The sequence below is a fragment of the Lutra lutra genome, chromosome 13, assembly GCF_902655055.1.
Source record: "Lutra lutra chromosome 13, mLutLut1.2, whole genome shotgun sequence".
Taxonomy (NCBI): Eukaryota; Metazoa; Chordata; class Mammalia; order Carnivora; family Mustelidae; genus Lutra; species Lutra lutra.
This window is the reverse complement of record NC_062290.1, coordinates 83,589,215-83,613,525: the sequence shown is the minus strand read 5'-3', so window position 1 is coordinate 83,613,525 and position 24,311 is coordinate 83,589,215. Positions and strand designations below refer to the sequence as shown.

The following is a 24,311-nucleotide window of genomic DNA, read 5'->3' as shown; positions in this document are numbered from 1 at the left end:
GTGCAGAAGCTTTTGATTTTGATGAAGATCCATCTATTTTTTTGTCTGAAATACCATGTGATTGACTTAGACATTTCCATCTCTAAAATGCAAACACCTGGATTGAAAGAGAGAATCTCACTTTGTTGCTGTTCTTAAGAGTAAAACAATTTCTTTTTTTTTAAAGATTTTATTTATTTATTTGAAACAGAGAGAAAGAGATCACAAGTATGCAGAGAGGCAGGCATAGAGAGAGAGAGGAGAAAGCAGGCTCCCCGCTGAGCAGAGAGCCCGATGCGGGCCTCGATCCCAGGACCCTGAGATCATGACCTGAGCCGAAGGCAGAGGCTTAACCCACTGAGCCACCCAGGCGCCCGAGAGTAAAACAATTTCTTAAGTGTAAAGTAATTTATTGAACTTCTTTCTTATGTAATTCTCTTTCCAACTGAATGAGAACCCTTTTTTTAAAATGAAGCTTTGTAAACTGAAAGCTTCTTACTAGTAGTTTACATCTATTGATTTTTCTTTTCTTTTTTTTTTATTATGTTCAGTTAGCCAACATATAATACATCCATTGATTTTTGACTCTGTCTTCAATGGACATAAGAAGCATTTCTGATTACATAGAACAAATTTTCCTTCATTCTGAGAAAAGTAACAAATAGAAAACACGGAAATGCAGGCATCTTTAGAGAGAGGAGCACACGGGCAAGGAGTTTCAGGAAGCGTTATTTGGTGAATGCAACCTGAGCTTCTGAAAGGCAGGAAGAGTAGAGAACAGAATCCATACAAAGTTACAGAGCTAGCTTACTAATAGTTAAGTGATTGATGTTAGGTTTTGTGAATCTAATGACTCCAGAACCCAGGATATCCAGCTGTTGAGAGAATTAATAAAAGGGACTATTGTTGTATCATGGCATGATCAGAAGACACAGGCTCTGCAGTTGGGAAGTTCCTAGTTCAGTAGGGAGGTAACACACACACATTCACCCAACCACTTACAAAAAAACTTCTATTTCAGATGGAACAGAGTGGTTATAAATGCAAAACATTTTTGCACATATATGTATTTCTACATAAATGTACAAAATTTTTTTGTAATTCAAGTGACCAAACTTGGATGAATTTATAAATAAAGGAAATATGGGGGGTTCCATATAAATATGGAAGGAATAAGGGGAATGTGATTTTCTGGAATAGAGAGATATTGAGGTGATCTACATTGTAGCATACATACCAAGACATGGAAAGTACTGTGAACCATGGTGTGACAGAGACCACAGGTTAGAAAAGTACAGGGTACAGCTACAATTGAGCAAAGAGTATATTTTTCCAAAAAAAAGTTCCCACATGCTGGTGTGTGTGCATGTGTGTGCCCCTGTGAGTTTGTGCAGGTGTGTGTACATGAGCACATACACCCACACTCACACTTTGCAATCAGGATCCATGGATTTTGTTGGCTCGTATAGTAGGAAGCATATCTATTTGAGCCTTAATCCTGCTTATCAGTTTCTCTAAGCCCCGTTTCATGTCTTTGTTTCTCAAACTGTAGATAAATGGATTCAACATAGATGTCAGTACAGTGTAGATGATTGTTGCTACTCGGTCATTGACAGTATACCTGGACAAAGGGTGGAAATAGGCATAGCCAATACTCCCATAAAACAGAGTCACCACAGTAAGATGGGAGCTGCAGGTGGAGAAAGCTTTGCATTTTCCAGCCACTGAGGGAATATTGAAGACAGCAATGAGGATTCTCAGGTAAGAGATGACAATGCAGATACATGGGGCCATCACAGAAGCCATCCCTTCAGTCATGGCCACAATTTCGTTGACAGAGGTGGAAGAACAGGCCAGTTTTAGAACAGGGTTGACATCACAGAAGAAATGTTGGATAACCTTTGATGCACAGAAGGTGAGCCGATTCACCAGGAGGACGTGTAGGAGGGAGTGGAGGCAGGAGAAAGCTACGGAGAAGGCCACTAGCAACAGACAGCGTCTGTGGTTCATCACAGTGACATAGTGGAAAGGGTTACAAATGGCTACATAGCGGTCAATGGCCATAGCTGCCAGGAGATAACTGTCTATGTTTCCAAAGACCAGGAAGAAATACATCTGTGCCAGACATTTGGCATAGGAGATGGTCCTTGTCTCTGATAAGAAGTTCATTAACATCTTGGGGATTATGACTGTTGTGTAGCAGATATCAGCAAAGGACAAGATGCTCAGGAAGAAATACATGGGGTTTTGGAGTTTAGGATCAGAGCGGATAGCCAAGATGATGAGCAGATTCCCCCCCAAGGTGACCAGGTACATGATAAGAAAGAGGGCAAAGAGTGGCTTCTGGTCCTCAGGGTGAGAGGACAGTCCTACGAGGATGAATTCAGAGAGTCTTGTCAGGTTGGACATTCCCATGGACTTGTATGCACCTACAGATAAAAGATCCTGTCAGTTAATGGTTCTTATGTCCTCTAGGACATGCATCTTTCCATCTGGTTCTTACAATGAGAATGAGCAGTTCTTATAGGGCATTTACTCTAATGTTTTTCTTCCTGAATATGAACAATTCAGAGCCAAAGATGTATTTTCACTTGTTCTTTAAGGATCCTTGACATAGAGATCTGTAGAAAACAGATTGAAGGGGTGGCACCTGGGTGACACAGTTGGTTAAGAGTCTGACTCTTGGATTTGGCTCAGGTCATGATCTTGGTCATGAGATTCATCCCCACATTGGGATCCACACTCAGCCTACAGTCTGCTAAAGACCCTGTCTCCCTCTCCCTCTGCCTCTCCTCACTGAGCATGCACTCTCTCTTAAATAAATAAATAAATCTTAAAAAAAAAAATTGAAGGTGAGATGGAGAAGGAGGAGGAGAAGGAGGAGAGAAGGCTTGATTTCTGTTTCCTCTTCCTTGGTCTGTGGCTGATAATCACAAGAAACACAGATGCAGTCTGTGAATCAGATTCAGGTTGGCTTCTCATAAAGATTATCGTTGGCTAATGTACATCTAGATAATTATGAAATAGCTATTTCATCTAGTTTGTGGTTGATGAAGAACCATCCTTTTAAACATAAAGTAAGATGAAAATAGAGAGGGAGGGGCGTCTGGGTGGCTCAATGGGTTAAAGCCTCTGCCTTTGGCTCAGGTCATGATCCCAGGGTCCTGGGATCGAGCCCAGCATTGGGCTCTCTGCTCAGCGGTGAGCCTGCTTTCCCCTCTTTCTCTGCGTGCCTCTCTGCCTACTTGTGATTTCTGTCTGTCAAATAAATAAATAAAATCTTAAAAAAAAAAGAAAATAGAGAGGGAGGCAAACCATAAGAGATGCTGAACTCTAGGAAGCAAACAGGTTGCTGAAGGGGAGGAAGGTAGGGGAAGGGATAATAGGATGATGAGTATTAAGGAGGGCACTTGATGTAATGAGCACTGTGTATTGTATGCAACTCATGAATCACTAAATTCTACCCTTGAAACTAATAATACAGTATATGTTAACTAAATTGAATTTAAATGAAAAATTTGAGAAAGAACCATTCTTTTAAATCAAGATGTTTCTTTCCACATAATTTGCAGTGGAAGTAAGAAAGGCATACAAAACTGTTGAATTGAATATAAATAGGTCTAGGGCAAAGAAAGATGGGGAAGGGAAAGTGAGAGAGAGGGAGTGAATTTTCATGTTCTTTGGCTGATATTTCATATTTTGAGGTCAGGGGAATGTGACTCATAGTATACTGGGTAAAGAAAGATTCAACTGCAGAATATATATCTCAACATTTAGCTCAAAAATAAGTTAGCTCTCTTAGTGTCCAGTAATGAAAAATTATATGTCTGAGATCAGATATTCACACCTTCTTATCAGGCATTCTCAAAGTTCACTTCTTACCTGGGAAGGACATTAAAGTCTTGCCTCGTGTGTTCTGCTCCCTGGAATGATTGCTGAGAAAGAAGACAAACTGTGCCAAGAGGCCACATACAGAAAATGTGTCTGATTATAGAAAATCTAATGCTTCTTAAATCTGAATGCTCCTTTCCATGGATTCTTACCATCCTTCCCAAGCTATAGATACTTACAGCCCTTGCTTCCCTAATGGGAGTATCCTCTGATGCTGTGTCACTAAATCTCTGGTGTTTTGTAGGGGGAGAGAATAAGAAGAAAAACACATTAATTTTGTGCAGGATTGTCTCCAAGGATCCAGAGGAATTACATATCTTCTCTCTCCCCAAGTGGCCCCACATCCCTGTCCTCAACAGTCTGGGCATTGTGCAACATTGTCCTTAGCCTTTTGTAGGTGTCCAGATAGATAATAATTTTCTGTCCCTGGCTCTTGCAACCTCTCTGAGGGCTTACCTTGTTATGTCCCTTGTAGCACTGAGGATAGAGTACAAGGCAGGGACATCTGGGTCTAGTTTCTTTCCTTGAACCTATAAAGCTTTGATTTGGACACTCCCTTAGTGCCTCCATTTGTCTAAAAGACAACTATCTCAGAGCACCCCAACATCATGAATATCTTCTGCTCTCCCCTCAAGTTTATCTTGATTTATTTTGTTGCCCAAATATCATTGACATACAATAATTAATTTCAGTGCTAATTTAGTGAGCTGCTAATACAAGGACATAGTTTTTGAACATTCTAAAGTGATCATCAGTATAAATCTAGCTACCATCTGTCACCATACAAAGTTGTTACAATATTGTTAACTATATCCCCTAAGCTGTAACTTTCATCCCCTTTATAACTGGAAGTTTGAGCCTTTTAATCTTTTTCTCCTATTTCAACCATTCCCCTTCCCCGCCCACCCTAATCCCCTCTGTGAACTACCTGATTGCTCTCTGTATCTTTGATCCTGCTCATGTTTTGTTTTGTTTATTTTGTTTTTTAGATTCCATGTATAAATGAAGTGATACAGTGTTTGTCTCTCTTTGTCTGACTTATTTCACTTAGCACAGTCCTCTAGATTTGTCCAAGTTGTTGCAAATGGCAAGATTTCGATCTTTTTATTGGGTGAATAATATTTCATTACACACACACACACACAAATACATATATATATATATATATATATATATATATATATATATATATATTCTTTATTCATCTATTGATAGATGGGTTGCTTCCATATCTTGGTTATTGTAAATAATGCTGCATTGAACACAAGGGTGCTCATATCTTTTTCAAATCAGTGTTTTCATTGTCTTCTGATAAATAGTCAGACATAGAATTGCTGGATCTGATGGTGGTTTTATTTTTAATTTTGGGGGGAATCTCTATGCTGTGTTTCATAGTGGTTTTACCTTTTTGCACTTCCCCCAACAGTGCATTTTATTTTTTCTGCATTCTTATGGGACTAGTTATAGCTTACCTTTTTGATAATAGCCATGCTTACCCGTGTACTATTACAGGGGTTATTTTGTACATAACTAGGTTTTTCTTTTCTCTTTCTGCTTTAAAAATTCTCTCTTCATCTTTAACTATTGACACTTTGAGTATAGTCAGTTTTGGTGTTGGTCTCTTTGGGTTCATCCTACTTGTGACTCTCTGTGCTCCCTAGACTTGTATGTCTATTTCCTTCACCAGGTTAGGGATGTTTTTAGCCATTATTTCTTCAACTGGTTTTCTGTCCCTTTCTTTCTTCTCCTTCTGGGACCCCTATAATGTGAATGTCAGTATGCATGATGTTGTCTCAGAGGTCCCTTAAAAAAAAAGATTTTATTTATTATTTGACAGAGAGAGACACAGCAAGAGAGGGAACACAAGCAGGGGAAGTGGGAGAGGGAAAAGCAGGCTTCCCACTGAGCAGAGAGACCAACGTGGGGCTCGATCCCAGCGCTCTGAGATGGTGGCCTGAGCTAAAGGCGGACACTTAACGACTGAGCCACCCAGGCACCCCTCAGAGGTCCCTTAAACTGTTGTTTTTAATATTATTTTTTATTTGTTTTTTTTTTCTTTTTTAAATTTCTTTTCAGCGTAACAGTATTCATTGTTTTTGCACCACACCCAGTGCTTCATGCAATCCGTGCCCTCTCTAATACCCACCACCTGGTTCCCCCAACCTCCCACCCCCTGCCACTTCAAAACCCTCAGATTGTTTTTCAGAGTCCATAGTCTCTCATGGTTCACCTCCCCTTCCAATTTCCCTCAAATCCCTTCTCCTCTCCATCTCCCCTTGTCCTCCGTGTTATTCCTTATGCTCCACAAATAAGCAAAACCATATGATAATTGACTCTCTCTGCTTGACTTATTTCACTCAGCATCATCTCTTCCAGTCCCGTCCATGTTGCTACAAAAGTTGGGTATTCATCCTTTCTGATGGAGGCATAATACTCCATAGTGTCCATGGACCACATCTTCCTTATCCATTTGACCGTTGAAGGGCATCTTGGTTCTTTCCACAGTTTGGCGACCATGGCCATTGCTGCTATAAACATTGGGGTACAGATGGTTACTTGTTGTTTTTAATATTATTTTTCTGTTGTTCCAACTGTGATTTCCACTACTCTGTCTTCCAGTTGCTGATCCATTCTTATGCATCATCTAATCTGCTGTGATTTTTTCCTAATATATATTTTTATTTCAGTTATTGTATTCTTCAGCTCTGATTTGTTATTTCTTTTTACATTTTCTATGTCTCTGTTGAAGTTCTCATAGTATTCATCCATTTTCCTCCTGAGTTTGATAAGCATCATTTTTACCATTACTTTGAACTCTTTATCTGGTAGATTTCATATCTTTTTGTTGTTGTTGTTGTTCAGCTCTTTTTCTGAAAGTTTTTTGTTCCTCCATTTGGAACAGATTCCTCTGTGTCATCATTGTGCCTAACTCTGTGTTTGTTTCTATGCATTAGATATGTCTAGCCAGTTGTGTTTCCTGGTCTTAATGGAGTAGTTTTATGTAGAAGGTGTCCTCTGGGGCCCAGTAGCACAAACGCACCTGAGCCAGGTGCCTTCAGGGTATCCCTTATGAGGGATGAATGCTGTCGTGGTGTCATAGTTGGTGTGGGTTTGCTGGTGTTTTGCTGGTATGGGGGGCCGTCCCCTGGCATAGCAGTCTGCAATGCTTGGCTGCAGTGTTCACAGGCATGCTGGTGAGTGGGGCTGGCACCTGGTTTGTGTAGCTAAGAGGACTGGCCATGACTGCTGTGTGTCCTCTAAAGAATGGGAATGTCATAGACTTTTAACCCAACTTTAGGTCACCCTTCCCTGGTTAGCCAATTCCCAAGTCAGCTGCTTGGATATTTGATAATGATTCTTTGCAACCACCACTTGGGAAAGCCATCAGTTTTAGATCTTTTACTCAATTCATGAAAGCACAAAGACTCTATACCTCAGAGTCCCAACATGCCTGCCAGATACAAATTGCCCATTTCCTGTCAAATGGCTTATGATCACATCTTACAATTCAGTACCTCAGTCTTTGATATTTCTCCCTTCACCTGAGTCTCTAGGTCCAAATGCAGCCCTCTACAGGGAGCATTTCTTGATTGTCTGATTGGAAAGAAGTATCTGACTTCTCTATTACCTTAGTACCTGAATTTCCATTAGACACAAATTATGTTCATTTTCATATAATTTTCCAGTTAATGTATGTAGTAACAACCTCATAACATGTGTATTTGTCATCTTATGGTAATTTAGAAAAATAAGGTAACTGGTAAAATATAACTTGAACCAAGTGTTGTTTGAAGCCAATCCATATAGTTAATCCACTTCACAAAAAGGCCCCTCTGTCTTGCTTTGACAAATTAAAAACATTTTTAAAATTAGTTTCAGAACTGTAGTTCAGTGATTTATTAGTTGCATATAACACCCAGCACTCATTACATGAAGTGCCCACCTTAATGCCCATCACCCAATTATCCCTTCTGACCACCACCTCCCCAGCAACACTCAGTTTGTTTCCTAGAGTCCAATGGCTCATATGGTTTGCCTCCCTCTCAATTGTCATCTTATTTTATTTTTCCTTCCCTTCCCCTCTGTTCATCTGTTTTGTGTCTTAAATTCCATATATGGGTGAAACCATATGGTATTTGTCTTTCTCTGACTGACTCATTACTCTTAGCATAATACCCTCTAGTTCTGTCTATGTCATTGCAAATGGCAAGATTTCAGTCTTTTTGATGGCCGAGTAATATTCCATTCTATATATTTTATGTTAAGAAACAGATTTCAGATGACTGATGGACTCAAAATTTTGCCCTGTTATTTTTCTCTTTGCCAGATTAAACTTGAAAGCATAGACTTTCAGCATAAAATCTACTATCCCTTGGGCCTGATTCAAATCCAGGCCTGTTTCTAGACATTGTGAGCTAAATTGTTCATGATACAGTATTTTATGGATTATATGACTGATTTTCCTTTTTTTTTTTAACATTTTAACATCTCATATTGGGATGTGCTTAAATATTTGCATTTCACAAATAATTGGTAGCCTTGTTTTCCTCAATGGTACATTAAAATAATGTATCTTACAAGTGATGGTATTTTAGATTCAGTTAAATACAATAATTTGGAATCAAGGAAGTCAAGAAAATGTTCCCTTCATCTATGTTTGTCCTGGTCAGTTTATAAATATTTATTATGCATTTCCCATGAGCTGCACCTTGTTTTTCACTGGAAATATACAGCATTTGAGAAAAGAAGTATTATTTTTCCCTTTGTATTTTACAGACTAGGTTTGTATAGCACTTAACACCCTGCCTTGATTGCAGAGGGTATTCAGACAATATTTATGAAATTGACCTAACCATGGACAAAGCAAACTACCTAAGAAATTTTCAAAGAGCTGGAGCAAATAATCCTAAAATTTGTATGGAATCAGAAGAGACCCCAAATTGCTAAGGAAATGTTGAAAAACAAAAATAAAACTGGCAGCATCATATTACCTGATTTCAAGCTTTACTATAAAGCTATGATCACCAAGACAGCGTGGTACTGGCATAAAAACAGACACATAGACTAGTGGAACAGAGTTGAGAGCCCAGATATGGACCCTCAACTCTTTGGTCAGTTAATCTTTGACAAAACAGGAAAAAATATACAGTGGAAAAAAGACAGTCTCTTCAATAAATGGTGCTGGGAAAACTGAACAGCTATATGCAGAAGAATGAAACTCAACCATTCTCTTACACCGTACACAAAGATAAACTCAAAATGGATAAAAGACCTCAATGTGAGACAGGAATCCACCAGAATCCTAGAGGAGAACATAGGCAGTAACCTCTTCGATATCAGCCACAGCAACTTCTTTCAAGATATGTCTCCAAAGGCAAAGGAAACAAAAGCAAAGATGAACTTTTGGGACTTGATCAAGATCAAAAGCTTTTGCACAGCAAAGGAAACAGTCAAGAAAACAAAGAGATTATGCTGAGTGAAATAAGTCAAACAGAGAGAGTCAATTATCCTATGGTTTCACTTATTTGTGGAGCATAGCAGATAGCATGGAGGACATGGGGAGTTAGGAGAAGGGAGTTGGGGGAAATTGGAAGGGGAAGTGAACAATGAGAGACTATGGACTCTGAAAAACAATCTGAAGGGTTTGAAGAGGTGGGGGGGGGTGGGAGGTTGGGGGAGCCAGATGGTGGGTATTGGAGAAGGCACGGACTGCATGGAGCACTAGGTGTGGTACAAAAACAATGAATACTTTTATGCTGAAAATAAAAAAAAAAAAAAAGAAAACAAAGGGGCAACCCACGGAATGGGAGAAGATATTTGCAAATGACAGTACAGACAAAAGGTTGATATCCAGGATCTATAAAGAACTCCTCAAACTCAACACACACAAAACAGATAATCATATCAAAAAATGGGAAGAAGATATGAACAGACACTTCTCCAATGAAGACATACAAATGGCTATCAGACACATGAAAAAACGTTCATCATCACTAGCCATCAGGGAGATTCAAATTAAAACCACATTGAGATACCACCTTACACCAGTTAGAATGACCAAAATTAGCAAGACAAGAAACAACATGTGTTGGAGAGGATGTGGAGAAAGGGGAACCCTCTTACACTGTTGGTGGGAATGCAAGTTGGTGCAGCCACTTTGAGAACAGTGTGGAGATTCCTTAAGAAATGAAAAATAGAGCTTCCCTATGACCCTGCAATTGCACTACTGGGTATTTACCCCAAAGATACAGATGTAGTGAAAGGAAGGGCCATCTGTACCCCAAAGTTCATGGCAGCAATGGCCACGGTCGCCAAACTGTGGAAAGAACCAAGATGCCCTTCAACAGACAAATGGATAAGGAAGATGTGGTCTATAGACACTATGGAGTATTATGCCTCCATCAGAAAGGATGAATACCCAACTTTTGTAGCAACATGGATGGGACTGGAAGAGATGATGCTGAGTGAAATAAGTCAAGCAGAGAGAGTCAATTATCATATGGTTTTGCTTATTTGTGGAGCATAAGGAATAACACGGAGGACAAGGGGAGATGGAGAGGAGAAGGGATTTGAGGGAAATTGGACAGGGAGGTGAACCATGAGAGACTATGGACTCTGAAAAACAATCTGAGGGTTTTGAAGGGGCAGGGGGTGGGGGGTTGGGGGAACCAGGTGGTGGGTATTAGAGAGGGCACAGATTGCATGGAGCACTGGGTGTGGTGCAAAAAAAATGAATACTGTTACGCTGAAAAGAAATTAAAAAATATATATATATTTTTTCAAATGTTAGAAGATAGTAACTATTATTCCTGTAATTCTCTTGCCCTAGAGTTATTTCATACTCAGTTCTTTCCCATCATGAAATATCAATGCTTATTCTTACACTATTAGGATGTAAAAAGGTAAAATATTCATTTTAATCATGCTATTTGTATCAAAGAGGAGACCTACTGAATGACAACCACCAGGTTATTGTAATTGACTCATTCTGCTAGTCACTGTTTTTCCTGAGAACTCTAATTAGAAGGTATAATTAGTAGGTCTTAATTCTAAAGAAAATATTTTGCTATTCTGGAGGAGAAACCAACTACCATGGTGGAAGTAGGTTTAACTTCATCAAAATAATGTGCATTTAGCTAATTACTATTGTCATTAAAGACAACATTCTAGGGGCGCCTGTCTCAGTAGGTTAAGCCACTGCCTTCGGCTCAGGTCATGATCTCAGGGTCCTGGGATCGAGCCCCACATCGGGCTCTCTGCTCAGTGGGGAGCCTGCTTCCTCCTCTCTCTCTGCCTGCCTCTCTGCCTGCTTGTGATCTCTCTCTGTCAAATAAATAAATAAAATCTTTAAAAAAAAAAGACAACACTCTAAATATACTGGTATTAATTTAGAATAGATTGTAATAAATATAAGATATTAACAATCCTCAGGGTAACCATTAAGAAAATGGCTAATGTGTACATATATATATATATATATATATATACACACACACACACATAAATATATATATTTACTAATGCATAATAATATAATAATAATTTTTATGATAATTATATATTTATAGTTAGAAAAAGAAATGAGAAGGAAACAAAACAAAACAAATGAGAAAGGAAACAAAACAAAAAAATTGATAAAACACAAAAGAAGGAAGTAATATGTCTTACATGTTTTTTTGAGGAACCAAAAATGATGTGACTCATATAGTAAATAAGGAATAAAAAGGCAGAAATAAGTCCTTCCTTTGCAGCAATTAACTTAAATGTGAATGGATTGAACTCTTCAATTCAAAGGAGAGACTGGAATAATGGATTAGAAAAGAAACCATTATCCCACCATATACTACCTACAGGAAACTCACTTTAGTTCCAAAGGCACAAATAAAAGTGAAAAAATGGAAAAGATGTTCAGTGAAAATAGTAACCAAGAGAAAGCTGTGCTAATATCAGACGAAACAGACTTTAAGTAAAAAAAGTTGTTACAAGGGATAAGGACATTATGTAATGATAAAAGAGTCAATACCTCAAGAAGATATAAATGCTGGGACAATGCTCTTATCTATAGGAGGGTTTTTTTTCAACATTTTATTTATTTATTTGACACAAAGAGTGAGCAGGAGAGCACAAGCAGGGGAAGCAGCAGAGGGAGAGGGAGAAACAGGCTCCCTGCTGAGCAGGGAGTCCAACTGGGCACTCACTCTCAGGACCTGGGGATCATGACACTTAACTGCTTAACTGAGTGAGCCACCCCGGTGACCCTTATCTATTAGGGTTTCAAAGAAAAAGTGGAGTTATATGCAAACAATGAATCATGGAACACTACATCAAAAACTAATGATGTGCTGTATGGTGACTAACATAATAAAATTTAAAAAGAGAGGAAAAAGTGCACAAAAATTCTTAATGATTGCTTTTGCTAGGACTTCTAGCACTATTGTTTAGTGCAGCGAACAATAGTGGCCAGAGTGGGCATCCTTGTTGTGTTCCTGATCTCAATGGGAAGGCTCTCAGTTTTTCCCCATTGAGAATGATATTCACTGTGGATTTTTCATAGGTGGATTTTATGAAGTTAAGAAATGTTCCCTCTATCCCTATACTCTGAAGAGTTTTAATCAGGAAAGTATGCTGTATTTTATCAAATGCTTTTTCTGCATCAATTGAGAGAACCATGTGGTTCTTCTCTCTTCTTATATTAATTTGTTCTATCACATTGATTTGCGAATGTTGAACCATCCTTGCATCCCAGAGATAAATCCCACCTGGTCATGGTGGATAATCTGTTTTTTTTTTTTTTTAAGATTTTATTTATTTTTATTTGTGAGAGAGAGTGAGAGAGAGCTCTCGAGGGGAGAAGGTCAGAGGGCGCAGCCGACTCCCCATGGAGCTGGGAGCCCAATGCGGGACTCCATCCCCAGGCTCTGGGATCATGACCCGACCAGAAGGAAGTTGCTTAACCAACTGAGCCACCCAGGCGCCCCATGGATAATCTTTTTAAAGTATTGTTGGATCCTATTAGCTAGGATCTTATTGAGAATCTTGGCATCCATATTCATCAGGGATATTGGTCTGAAATTCTCCTTTTTGATGGGGTCTTTGCCTCGTTTGGGGATCAAGGTAATGCTGGTCTCATAGAAAGAGTCTGGAAGTACATGAAGAAATGTTCATCATCATTAGCCATCAGGGAAATTCAAATCAAAATGACTTTGAGATACTACCTTAACCAGTTAAATGGCAAAAATTAACAAGGCCAGAAACAACAAATGTTGGAGAGGATGTGGAGAAAGGGAAACTCTCTTACACTGTTGGTGGGAATGCAAGTTGGTGCAGCCACTTTGGAAAACAGTGTGGAGATTCCTAAATAAATTAAAAAATAGAGCTACTCTGTGACCCAGCAATTGCACTACTGGGTATATACACCAAAGGTACAGATGTGGTGAAAAGAAGGGCCACATGCACTCCAATGTTCATAGCTGCAATGTCCACAATAGCCAAACTGTGGAAGAGCCAAGATGCCCTTCAACAGATGAATGGGTAAAGAAGATGTGGTCCATATACACAATATTACTTAGCCATCAGAAAGGATGAATACCCAACTTTTGCATCAACATGGAGGGACTGGAGATTATGCTAAGTGAAATAAGTCAAGCAGAGAGAGTCAATTATCATATGGTTTCATTTATTTGTGGAACATAAGGAATACTGTGGAGGACATTAGGAGAAGGAAGGGAAAAATGAAGAGGAGGACATTGGAGGGGAAGGTGAACCACAAGAGACTATAGGCTCTGGGAAACCAAATGAGGGTTTTAGAAGGGAGAGGGTGTAGGGATGGGTGAGCCTGGTGATGGGTATAAAGGAGGACATGGATTGCATGGAGCACTGGGTATTATCCACAAGTAATGAATCATGGAACACTACATCAAAAACTAATGATGTACTGTATGGTGACTAACATAACATAATAAGAAAATGAAATCTTGCCATTGGCAATGACATGGACAGAACTAGAAGGTATAATGCTAAGTGAAATAAGTCAGTGATAGAAAGAAAATACCATATGATCTCACTCATGTTGAATTTAAACAAGACAGGTGAACATAGGGAAAGGGAAGGAAAAATAAGACAAAAACAGGCAGGTGAACTGTAAGAGACTCATAACTCTAGGAAACAAACTGAGGGTTGCTGGAGGGGAGTGGGTGGGGTGATGGGATAACTGGGTGATGGGCATTAAGGATGGCACTTGATGTAATAAGCCCTGGGTGTTATATGCAACTGATGAATCACTAAATTCTATCCCTGAAACTAATAATACACTATATGTTAAATAAATTAATTTAAATTAAAAAGGAGTAGGAAGTTATACTCCTTTTTAAGGGTGGGGTTGGTTTATTTTAAACGTAATTATTGTCTTGTTTCACAATGGTTTTCTATATAATTTTTAAAAATTCAGTTTAATTAAAATTTTTGAATATAGTTGACATGCAGTGTTACATTAGTTTCAGGTGTATAGCATAGTGATTCAACAATTCTAAATGTATGCTGTGCTCAAGCATACAATGTATACAAATATATTGTATACGATGTATACAAATGTATGCTGTGTATCAAGCATAGATACCATCTGTCACCACACAACGCTATTAAAATATCATAGACTATATTCCTTATGCTCTTTTATTTCCATAACTTACTCATTCCTTAACCAGAAGCCTGGATCTTGCACTCCCCTTTACCCACTTTTTCCCATACCCCAACCCATCCCTTCTGGCAACCATTAGTTTTTTTTTTCCCTCTGTATTTATAGTTCATTCTTTTTAGGACCTTTTAAAAAATTTATTAGTTTCAGATGTAGTGTTCAATGTGTATTTCTAGTTCTAATTCTACTTTTTCTAGTATATAATTTTAAAAAATGGCTTTATGTGGGTATCTGATTGCAGAGTGGGTGGGTGTCCCACAGAGGAGGCTCTGCACAGCCTTCTGGGCTCTGTGTTGTCTGCCACAGTGGCTGAGGCTGTAGTGTGATTGGGGCTGGAAGCATTTGGACACAGGTCCACTCAGCACTCTTTCAGAAGGAGACACATTTTTTGCCAATGGAATTCATGTCACTGGGATTCAAGGGACTACCACAAGTGGTTAATTAGTCCCTGAAGGAGAGAATTAAAAAGTTTGCCATCACAACCGCTCAAGAGGGTTGGGGATCTGGGCTGCATGATAACGTCTTCTACCAAGAGGAAAACACTGAAAATTTTCTGGTCCATTTAATACCTGGGGATTCATGACTCCTCTGAGGCTGATTTGACCTCCCTGAGTCAAAGATAGGAACATAGGGCTTTTGTAAGGATCGATCTGATAACAAACTGCTGTTGCAAATGTCATGTGAAGGCTTACACTGTCCTCCATTCCCTGGTTTTTATTGTCTAATTCTGTATTATCTGGTCTTTGCATGCCGGATAACAGTATAATTCCTTTGATACTTAAAATTTTAACAACAGAATTAAATTTTGGATATATGCTCTCCAGTTGAGGAGGACCTAAGAAAATAGAAAAACAACAAAATCTCAAAGCCTAGATTAGCTACCAAAAGAAGGAAAACAGAACAGAGTATAAAAACAAAACATTTTCAACAGTTCTCAGGAAAGGAACTCCACCATTCACACTGCAGTATAAACCAGGTCATGTTTCCACACCAAATAACTTTCATCACACTTTGGAATAAAATGCAGATTCTCCACCAGGACTTTAAAAGGCAACTCCATTCTAACCCTCTTGTTATAATCCAGCTGCGCTGCCTGTTTTTCAGTGCCTGAAAACGTTTCAAGGTTTTCCATGTCAGGATCTTTGCACATGACATTCCTTCCCTCCAAGCTCTCTGCGGCTGGCTCTGTCTCCTTGTTCATCCCTCAGGCTAACTGTCAACGTTTTTCTGAGGAGGACTGAATCAACAGATCATTAGGTTTGCAGGCAGCAATGACTGTGTTGGGTGTAATAGGGACAGGGTAGAACAGACTGGTTTAGTTATGATAGTGTGGCTTTTGAGTTGGGCCAACTTACAATGGTGGCTCTGGCCCCTTAGTAGGTTCATGTTCTCAGGCCAGTCAGTCCACATCTCTGCTCTCCCATTTCCTCTTCTGTGCATGATGGGCAATAAGATCTTTTTCAGAACTTTTTGTGGCTATCAGTTGGAAAGAATTGACATACATAAGATGCCTACACTAGTTCTTGGTGTTTATTTGGCGTTCAAATATTAAAAACTTCTTCTCATTTATAAAAACCCAGCTTTACTATGGTATCATTGATATTCCCAAACTGCCCAGATTTAGTGTACACAATTTGATGTGTTTGGACACGTGTATACAGCTCTGAAACCATCACCACCAACCATTAATTTCTCTTCTTAACTCCTGAGCAGTGCTCAGAAGCATGGCATTTCCTAACTACCTTCTATAATTCCTTATAAGCCATCTCTCTTCTTAGTGTGGATCCTTTTTTGAAATTACTTAAGGCAAAATTAGCTTGTTTGAGAAAGTTTTCCTCACAGTCATATTGGAAACTTAGAATAAGGGATAATGTCATGGTTAAGGGCATGGATCTGAGGGACTCCCTTTCTCTTGAGATCTAGACTAGTGTGGCTCAATGACTCCATTCCACAACCTGGAGAAGTTTAAGTTATCCTGGAGATTTCTGCACATTTTTAAGAGGTATATGTCCTCTTGGTCCATATCTGCCTCTGGGTTCATGTTTCCAGGAATGCCAGGTAGGGGCTCAACCTCTTTGACCTAGAATTGATTTTTTTTTTCAGAAATTGCAGAAGGCAGAATTAATAAGTCAGAGAAATTTGTCTTTACAGTCACTGATGCATCCTTAGGGAGGCAGGACAGGGGTTAAGAGTAAAAACTCTACTTGTCAAGACAGACTTCAATTTCCAGAACAATGTTAAATGTTTGATTTTCGACAAGTTATTTATACTTTTTGATCCTCATGTATCCCATCCGAGATATGGAAATAATGAATTTGTGTTTCTTTCAAAGAGTTAATAGAGAATTAGTCTCATCATATATTTAAAGTGCCTAGTCTTGCCCCTTTCACAGTTAAGTGCTCTATGGCTACTGTTATTATACAGTCTAAGCATCGGCAGGGTTTCTTGGCTGAAAATCCAGGTAAGATCAGATAGAATCCTTCAATTCCACAGTCAGTGGAAATGTAAACCTATTTCAATATATCTACAATTCCAAGTGGCTTATGATTTCATTGTGATCTCTTTCTATAAGTTTCTGCTTCTATCACTCTCCACGCTGACCATATATACAAATAAGCCCTTTCCTAATGACTCACACAGGTAGTTTTGTGTGGAATGGGGTTTTGCTAAAGGTGTGTGTGTTTGGGTGAAATAGATACTTTCATAAAAGGAACAGTTTCTAACGGATTCTTCATCAACCTGCTATAAATATCCTTTGACTGGTTTGTCTTGACAAAATTTTCACATCTGGTTAATTCCTGCATAGTCTCTGATTCACCCCAGCTGGTTGACTCCTCTCCCCTGTACATCTTTATATGTGAATAATGGAGAAGAGCCTCTTTTGTGTGCTTCCCATGACCATTGCCCTTTTCTGTGAACTGATTGTGGAGGGGGAGCAAAATAACATATTCATGAATTTTGTATTTTTCCCTGAATAACTGTCCAGTGTCTGAACCATGTGCCAGCTCTGTAGAGCATGACCAGGCTTTGGTTCTTCTTTGGTTCTCATTCTTTTATGAGACTTGTTTGTGCAGCTGAGATTTAGGTCTTCTCTTTTTTCCTTGTGAATCCTTATAATAAATCCCCGTGACAGTGTTGAATCCTACCTGAGCCCTATGCTCTTGGAAAACAGTAGTGGTTAGAGAAGAAATCCTCCCACTCTTTTGTGTTCTGAAAAATAGGTGAATGTTGAGCCTCAGCCTTCCCTTCTTCATGGCTCCTCTGAAGTGTCCACTGATATCAGGGGAATATTTTCCCTGATCAACTATCTGATCTCACCATTGTCACCAGCTCATTCCACTTCATGACATGTGGTTCTTTCTAGCCTCAGTCACTTTCACCTATAAAAGAAAAGCCCTTTTCTGTCTGACCTTTGAGATCTTTGCAGATCTCATGGTTGGGATATTCTTCCTGTTACAATAGGTCCCTCCCCTTTATTGCTATAGACCCTGTCCCTCCTCTTGCAATAATCCTTTCAAAGGAAGTCTTCCCTTGATCGAGCCCAGAGTTGTTTTTTTTAAAACAACTGTTACTTAAATGTATATTTGTCTCTGTACCTTATAACTGAAAATGACCCAAATAACACAAAATTTCACTCCAAAATCTTGTATTGCCAATGTTATTTTGTTTCCTTCTGCTCCTGCAGATTTTTGGCTGTCAGATTGTTGGCTTATCATCTAGCACATAATCTTTTGTTTTTAAGTCCCAGAGACTGACACATGATGAATAAGAAATAGACATTTTTTGAATGAACAAAATGAATTCATAAACCTCTGAGTTGCCAAAGAAATTTCCAGATAAGTAGTGACTTTAATATTTTCCAGAACTCACAAATGAACCAAAACATTTTTCCTGCCCAATTCTGTTTTTCTGGTAAGCAGGTTGGGTCACATCTGTTAAGGAAGAAGGATCCCTAGCAATTGATGGCATCTATTGCTAGGGTTATTGGGACCTAATACTTGGCCTCTGAGAGAATGGTGAATCTGAATTCGGGTCATATGAAATTAATCAGAAGAGAGTGCAAAGTCAGCTGTGCCAGGTGGGAAACAGAAAAGAATTCTGAGATGCTGTGCTCTTGAGCAACTGGCCTGGGACTGATTCACCAAAAGTCATCTACTGGGCTGATTTCATTTATTTACTATATGATAACTGTAGCAATTAGGACCTTAATCTTTGAAGTGATGCATAGGAAGGAGTCATGGCCATTATAAGGGGGAAAAGAGAGCTCTTGCTGTTGAAAAGCACTTGGGCTAATGTTATAAGTTACACACACACACACACACACACACACACACACACACTTAAAGTCATTCAAACAGCTTTAAATGACTACATAAGAACACTCAGCCTTATGAATAAGGATACCTATGAATAAGGAGTTTCTAGTGATCAAACTCAAGGACGAGGGAATTCCGTGGGATTGAGATTAAGTGAAATGCATGTGATTTTCTGGAAAGGAGATATGGCTGACTAAAATTTAGACTGGAGCACAGAGAACAAGATTCAAGTAGACCTTGCCCCAGGCAGATAATATTAGAGACCACTGGGAAGTCGGCATCATATTTAGGAGTAGTTTCAACACATCAGTTTCATCACAGACAACAAAAGTTTTTCTTTTTCTTTTTCTTTTTTTTAAAGATTTTATTTACTTATTTGACAGACAAAGATCACAAGTAGTCAGAGAGACAGGCAGAGAGAGAGGAGGAAGCAGGTTCCCTGCTGAGCAGAGAGCCCAATGCGGGGCTCGATTCCAGGACCCTGGGATCATGACCTGAGCCAAAGGCCGAGGCTTTAACCCACTGAGCCACCCAGGCGCCCCAACAAAAGTTTTTCTATCAGAGATGCAACACATCATTGAAGTTACCATCCTTCAGAATAGGATGACAGACATTAAGAACCTGCAGTCAGGGGCAAGAAATTAATGGGATTCTCTTAAGATCTCAGATCCTCTTATTGGCTTTTCACCTGGTGCATCAGCTTTGATAAGCCCTGCTTCATGTCTTTGTTCCTTAGACTATAGATAAATGGGTTTAGCATGGGAGTCAGTATGGTGTAGATGATTGTTGCTATTCGATCCTTGACAGTATAGTTGGACAGGGGCTTGAATAGACATAGCTGATGCTTCCGTAAAACAGGGTCACCACTGTGAGATGAGAGCCACAGGTGGAAAATGCTTTGTGCTTCCCAGAAGCTGAAGGAATCTTTAGAACAGTGATAAGGATTCTCAAATAAGAGATGATGATGCATGAAAAGGGTGTCATTATGACAGCCAATCCTTCTGTCATTACTGTGATTTCTTTGACAAAATGGGAGGAACAGGACAATTTTAGGACTGGCTGGTCATCACAGAAAAAATGGTGGATGACATTGGAGGCACAGAAGATGAGTTGATTGGTCAGGAGAATGTGCAGGAGGGAGTGGAGGTGTGGAATGCAGAAGGAAATGATCAGAAGGAGGACACAGCGTCTATGGTTCATGATGGTGAAATAGTGAAAGGGATTACATATGGCTACATAGCGGTCAATGACCATGGCTGCTAAGAGGTAACTATCTGTGTTTCCAAAAGCTATGAAGAAGTACATCTGGGTCAGACACTCACCATAAGAGATGGCCTTTGTCTCTAATAAGAAATTCACCAGCATCTTGGGGATAATGACTGTCACACAGCAAATGTCAACAGAGGACAGGATACTCAGGAAGAAGTACATGGGTGTCTGAAGGCGAGTGTCTGAGCGGATGGCTAGGATGATGAGCAGGTTTCCTACCACTGTGATGAGGTAGATAGGGAGAAACACAGCAAAGAGTGGCTTCTGATCTTCAGGTTGAGAGGAAATTCCCAGGAGGATGAATTCAGAGGGTCTTGTTAGATTATTTCTTCCCATAGCCTTGGGTTCACCTAAAGATAAACTATCATTATAACAGACACTTCCAACATTTGATATTGTCTATCCAAGATTTTTAAAAATTTATTCTTCCTATCAGCAATTAAAACAGCTAAAATACTACAATTACCTGGGTCATGACTTCTTTCCATTAATGTTCAGAATTCAGAAATTAATGTGTATTTTAATCTCCTTTCAGTCTTTTGCTGTAAAGGGAGACTAATACAGGGAAAACAGAAATGGGAAAGAGAAAAAGGAAGAGAGATAGGGAGAGAGAATAAGAGAAAGAGAGAATTTTCTGAAAGGGGAAGAGCAAAATCTTAGAGAAATTATCTTCTGATTGAGGATTTTCAGTCATCAGTTCATGGCAGGAAGATTAGAAGTTTGCTTCCCATTTAATTGCCAGCTGATGGAATGAAGATTTCTGTGAACTCTGATGTTTCTCTTTGTGTCAGTTTTTCTGGAGACTGAAAATTATCTGAAAAGACATTGAAATATGAATTCACCCAGCAGTTACTCTATGCCCCTTATTTTTAGTGAAAATAAGTTGGAGTAAACAATAAGCATGAAGGGATAAAAGATAGGCAGACAGAGAAAACATTTCTTTTAATGCTACTATCGATTCCATTCTTGTCCCCAATCCCTGTATCTAAAATTGTTGTTGCTGATAGTATGTGCTTGTTTGTAATTCTTTTCCAGATTTCTGGTTTAGCCATAGATACGCTTCCCAGAAAAAAACAGAGAGGGAAGGCACCTGCTCCTAGACAAGATTTCAACCTTCATGAATCTGAAGGTTTTCTTCCCTGCTTCCTCTGGACCTTCTACATGCTGGGGGTACTGTAGACATTCATAGACTCCACCCTCTGTCAAGGGAGCATCCTTTGAGACTGTGAAGAAGTCCCTGAAGTTTAGGTAGAGGAGACATTAGAAGACAAGCTAACAATTATTGAAGTTTTGGAGTTTCCTCTCCAAAGATCCTGGGGAGTATCTGTGCTTGCGTTCTCTCTTGGCAATCACCATCTTGACCTGGTTCCTTTAGGCCAAAAAGAACACCCTATATGAGGTTGGCTATGGTGACAGATGCACAGTGTTGGCTCTCCCAGACTTCCTGAGCATTTATCTCATAGCTGTATTATTTATGCTGAAAGACAGTCCATAGATAACCTTTTTTCAGAGTCCACATAACTTTGAACTAAGAAAGCTGGAACACCAGATGCCATCACTTCCCCATTTCCCAAGCTTAGAAGCCAATGTTGGCCAATGTTCTTAGAACTTCAGAATATAAAAACTAATAGAGTTAAGATTTTAGATTCCAGACTTTAGTCTTTACTCTTCTCTCTGAAGCATCCCTATGTCTGCTCGTAAAACACTGATGTACGATCCTTGTTTTTCCACTCAGGGAAACCACCAGGTGAATATTTTTTGTTCTGTGGAATCCCAAATTCCTGGTCATTTGGGGCATCTCTCTTTGTGTGTATTGCAGAATTCCCAAGTTAAGACTCAAACCCTCCTGTCTCCCAGTATAATCATCACCCAAGAATATCCCATTCTTCAGGATTTATTGCCCCTTTACCCATTCGTACTATCATGCCTTTGCTAACCTGTAAGGTTTGAATTCAGCCTCCTCCAGGACACTTTTCTTGATGACTACCAGTTGGAATGGGTCTGTTAATGTCTTTTAATGCTTTGGACTTTCACACTAGTCAATGTCTCAATTTCTTTGTCTTATTGCTTATACATTAATTCAAAGAGCCATAAATTAGTAATTTAGAGAGTGCTTCCTCCATAATAGACACTTGGCTAAATAAAGCAAATGTAATTTTTCATTTAATTATTGGGTCACCTTTATGAAATAGATGATCTTATTTTCTTTACTTCAGAGATGAGGAGTCTGAGATCAGAAAGGTAAAGTGGGCTGCCCAATGTAACATAGCTAGTTAGTGACAATCGGTTTTTGAAACATCTCATGAGGTTATTTAGTTCCTGCTTGACTCCATCCTCTTAACTTGACACTCTCCTGCTTTTTCATGATGCTAGTGAAAAGGATTTGGGAATCATGTGCTGACTTACAGTTCTGAAATATATCATGTTGCCCAAAATATGAACATTCAAAAAATGAAATATTGAGGTTTAAAAGCACATTATTAGGTTAAGCTGCCTCCCATAGGACTATATAATCATTGAGATCAGCACTCATGCCTATTAATATCTGCTTGTTCCAGTCAATTTGTCCATAAATATTTCTTGAAGCCCTGCTATATGTCAGAACTGTGCTAGGTGCTAAAGATACAGTGGCATATAAAACAAACAGTTCCTACCACATATGGCCCCTCCAGTACCTTATCCAAGATAGTAGTTTCTCACCAAGCAGTCATGGTATTTCTTCACTTTTTTGTTTATAGTAATTAAACATAAAAAAGTAGAAAAGCTTAGGGGCACCTGGGTGGCTCAGTGGGTAAAAGCCTCTGCCTTCGGCCCAGGTCATGAACCCAGGGTCCTGGGATCAAGCCCCACATCGGGCTGTCTGCTCCGCGGGGAGCCTGCTTCCTCTTCTCTCTCTCTCTGTCCACTTGTGATCTCTGTCTGTCAAATAAATAAATAAAATCTTTTAAAAAAAAGTACAAAAGCTTAAAGAGAAAAAGTAGTAATAATCCAGGTTCCTATAACCCAGGATAGTTGACTATAATAACACTTTTTGCTGTTTTCCTTCAGTCTTTTGTTTCACTTATTCACAAACCTTATATACTTAAAAATTTTTTTATTTTATTATGCCACCATAAAATACATCATTAGCTTTTGATGCAGTGTTCCAAGATTCATTGCTTATGTACAACACCCAGTGCTCCCTGCCATATGTGCCCTCCTTAATACCCACTGCCAGGCTCACCCACCCCCCAAATCCCCACCCCTCTAAAACTCTCAGTTTGTTTCTTGGAGTCCACAGTCCCTCATGGTTCGTCTCCCCCTCCTTGTGGAAGTTCTTCATAAAATTAAAACTAGAGCTACCCTATGACTCTGCAATTGCACTACTGGGTATTTACCCCAAAGATACAGACTTAGTGAAAAGAAGAGCCATATATACCCCAGTGTTCATAGCAGCAATGTCCACAATAGCTAAACTGTGGAAAGAGCCAAGATGCCCTTCAACAGATGAACGGATAAAGAAGATGTGGTCCATATATACAATGGAATATTACTCAGCCATCAGAAAGGATGAATACCCAACTTTATATACTTTTTAAAAAAGATTTTGTTTATTTGAAAGACAGAGAGAGAGAGCACACACACGTGTGGGGGATGGGCAGAGGGAGAGAGAGAATCTCAAGCAGACTCCCACTGAGCAGGGAGCCCAATGTGGGGCTTGATCCCGAGACCCCAAGATAATGACCTCTGCCCAAGGCAGGTGCTTAACTGACAGCCACCCAAGCTCACCTATAAACTTTTATTTTTTTAATTATTTTTTAAAGATTAAAAAAAATTAATGTGTGTGAGAGAGAGAAAGGGAGAGAGAGAGAGAGAGAGAACATGAGAGGGGAAAAGGTCAGAGGGAGAAGCAGAATTCCTGCTGATCAGGGAGCCTGATGTGGGACTTGATCCTGGGACTCCAGGATCATAACCTGAGCTAAAGGCAGTTGCTTAACCAACGGGAGCCACTCAGGCACCCACCCCTATAAACTTTTAAAAAATTTATTTGATAAAGAGAAAGAACACACACATGTACCCATGGAGGAAGGGGCAGAGGGAGAGGGAGAAGCAGACTTCCCACTGATCATGGAGTCAAAAGTGGGGCTCAGTACCATGACCCTGAGATCATGACCTGAGCCAAA

General features: G+C 39.4%; 2 protein-coding genes across 2 annotated transcripts; both read right to left on the bottom strand.

Moving 5' to 3' along the window:
- Positions 1 to 1,416: 1,416 nt before the first annotated feature.
- LOC125083021 (olfactory receptor 1L3-like) lies at positions 1,417 to 4,831 on the bottom strand. The gene is made up of 2 exons (XM_047698915.1): positions 4,804 to 4,831; positions 1,417 to 2,369 (listed from the first exon to the last, which is right to left on the bottom strand). The coding sequence occupies exons 1-2, from the start codon at positions 4,829 to 4,831 to the stop codon at positions 1,417 to 1,419; spliced, it is 981 nt and encodes a 326-aa protein (XP_047554871.1).
- Positions 4,832 to 19,552: 14,721 nt separating this feature from the next.
- On the bottom strand, positions 19,553 to 20,636 carry LOC125083846 (olfactory receptor 1L1-like). Its single transcript, XM_047700812.1, is given in 2 exon segments — positions 19,553 to 19,707; positions 19,710 to 20,636. Coding segments are annotated over 2 exon segments (930 nt in total). The 5' UTR covers positions 20,485 to 20,636.
- Positions 20,637 to 24,311: the final 3,675 nt, after the last annotated feature.

Excerpts from the sequence above, each read along its gene's own strand:
- LOC125083021 (XM_047698915.1), bottom strand. The coding sequence starts at position 4,831 with ATGAGCAGGATCAAAGATACAGAGAGCA. Across the intron at positions 2,370-4,803 it reads GATCAAAGATACAGAGAGCA|TCTCTGAATTCATCCTCGTA; the intron begins ATCAGGTAGTTC and ends ACCTGACAAGAC.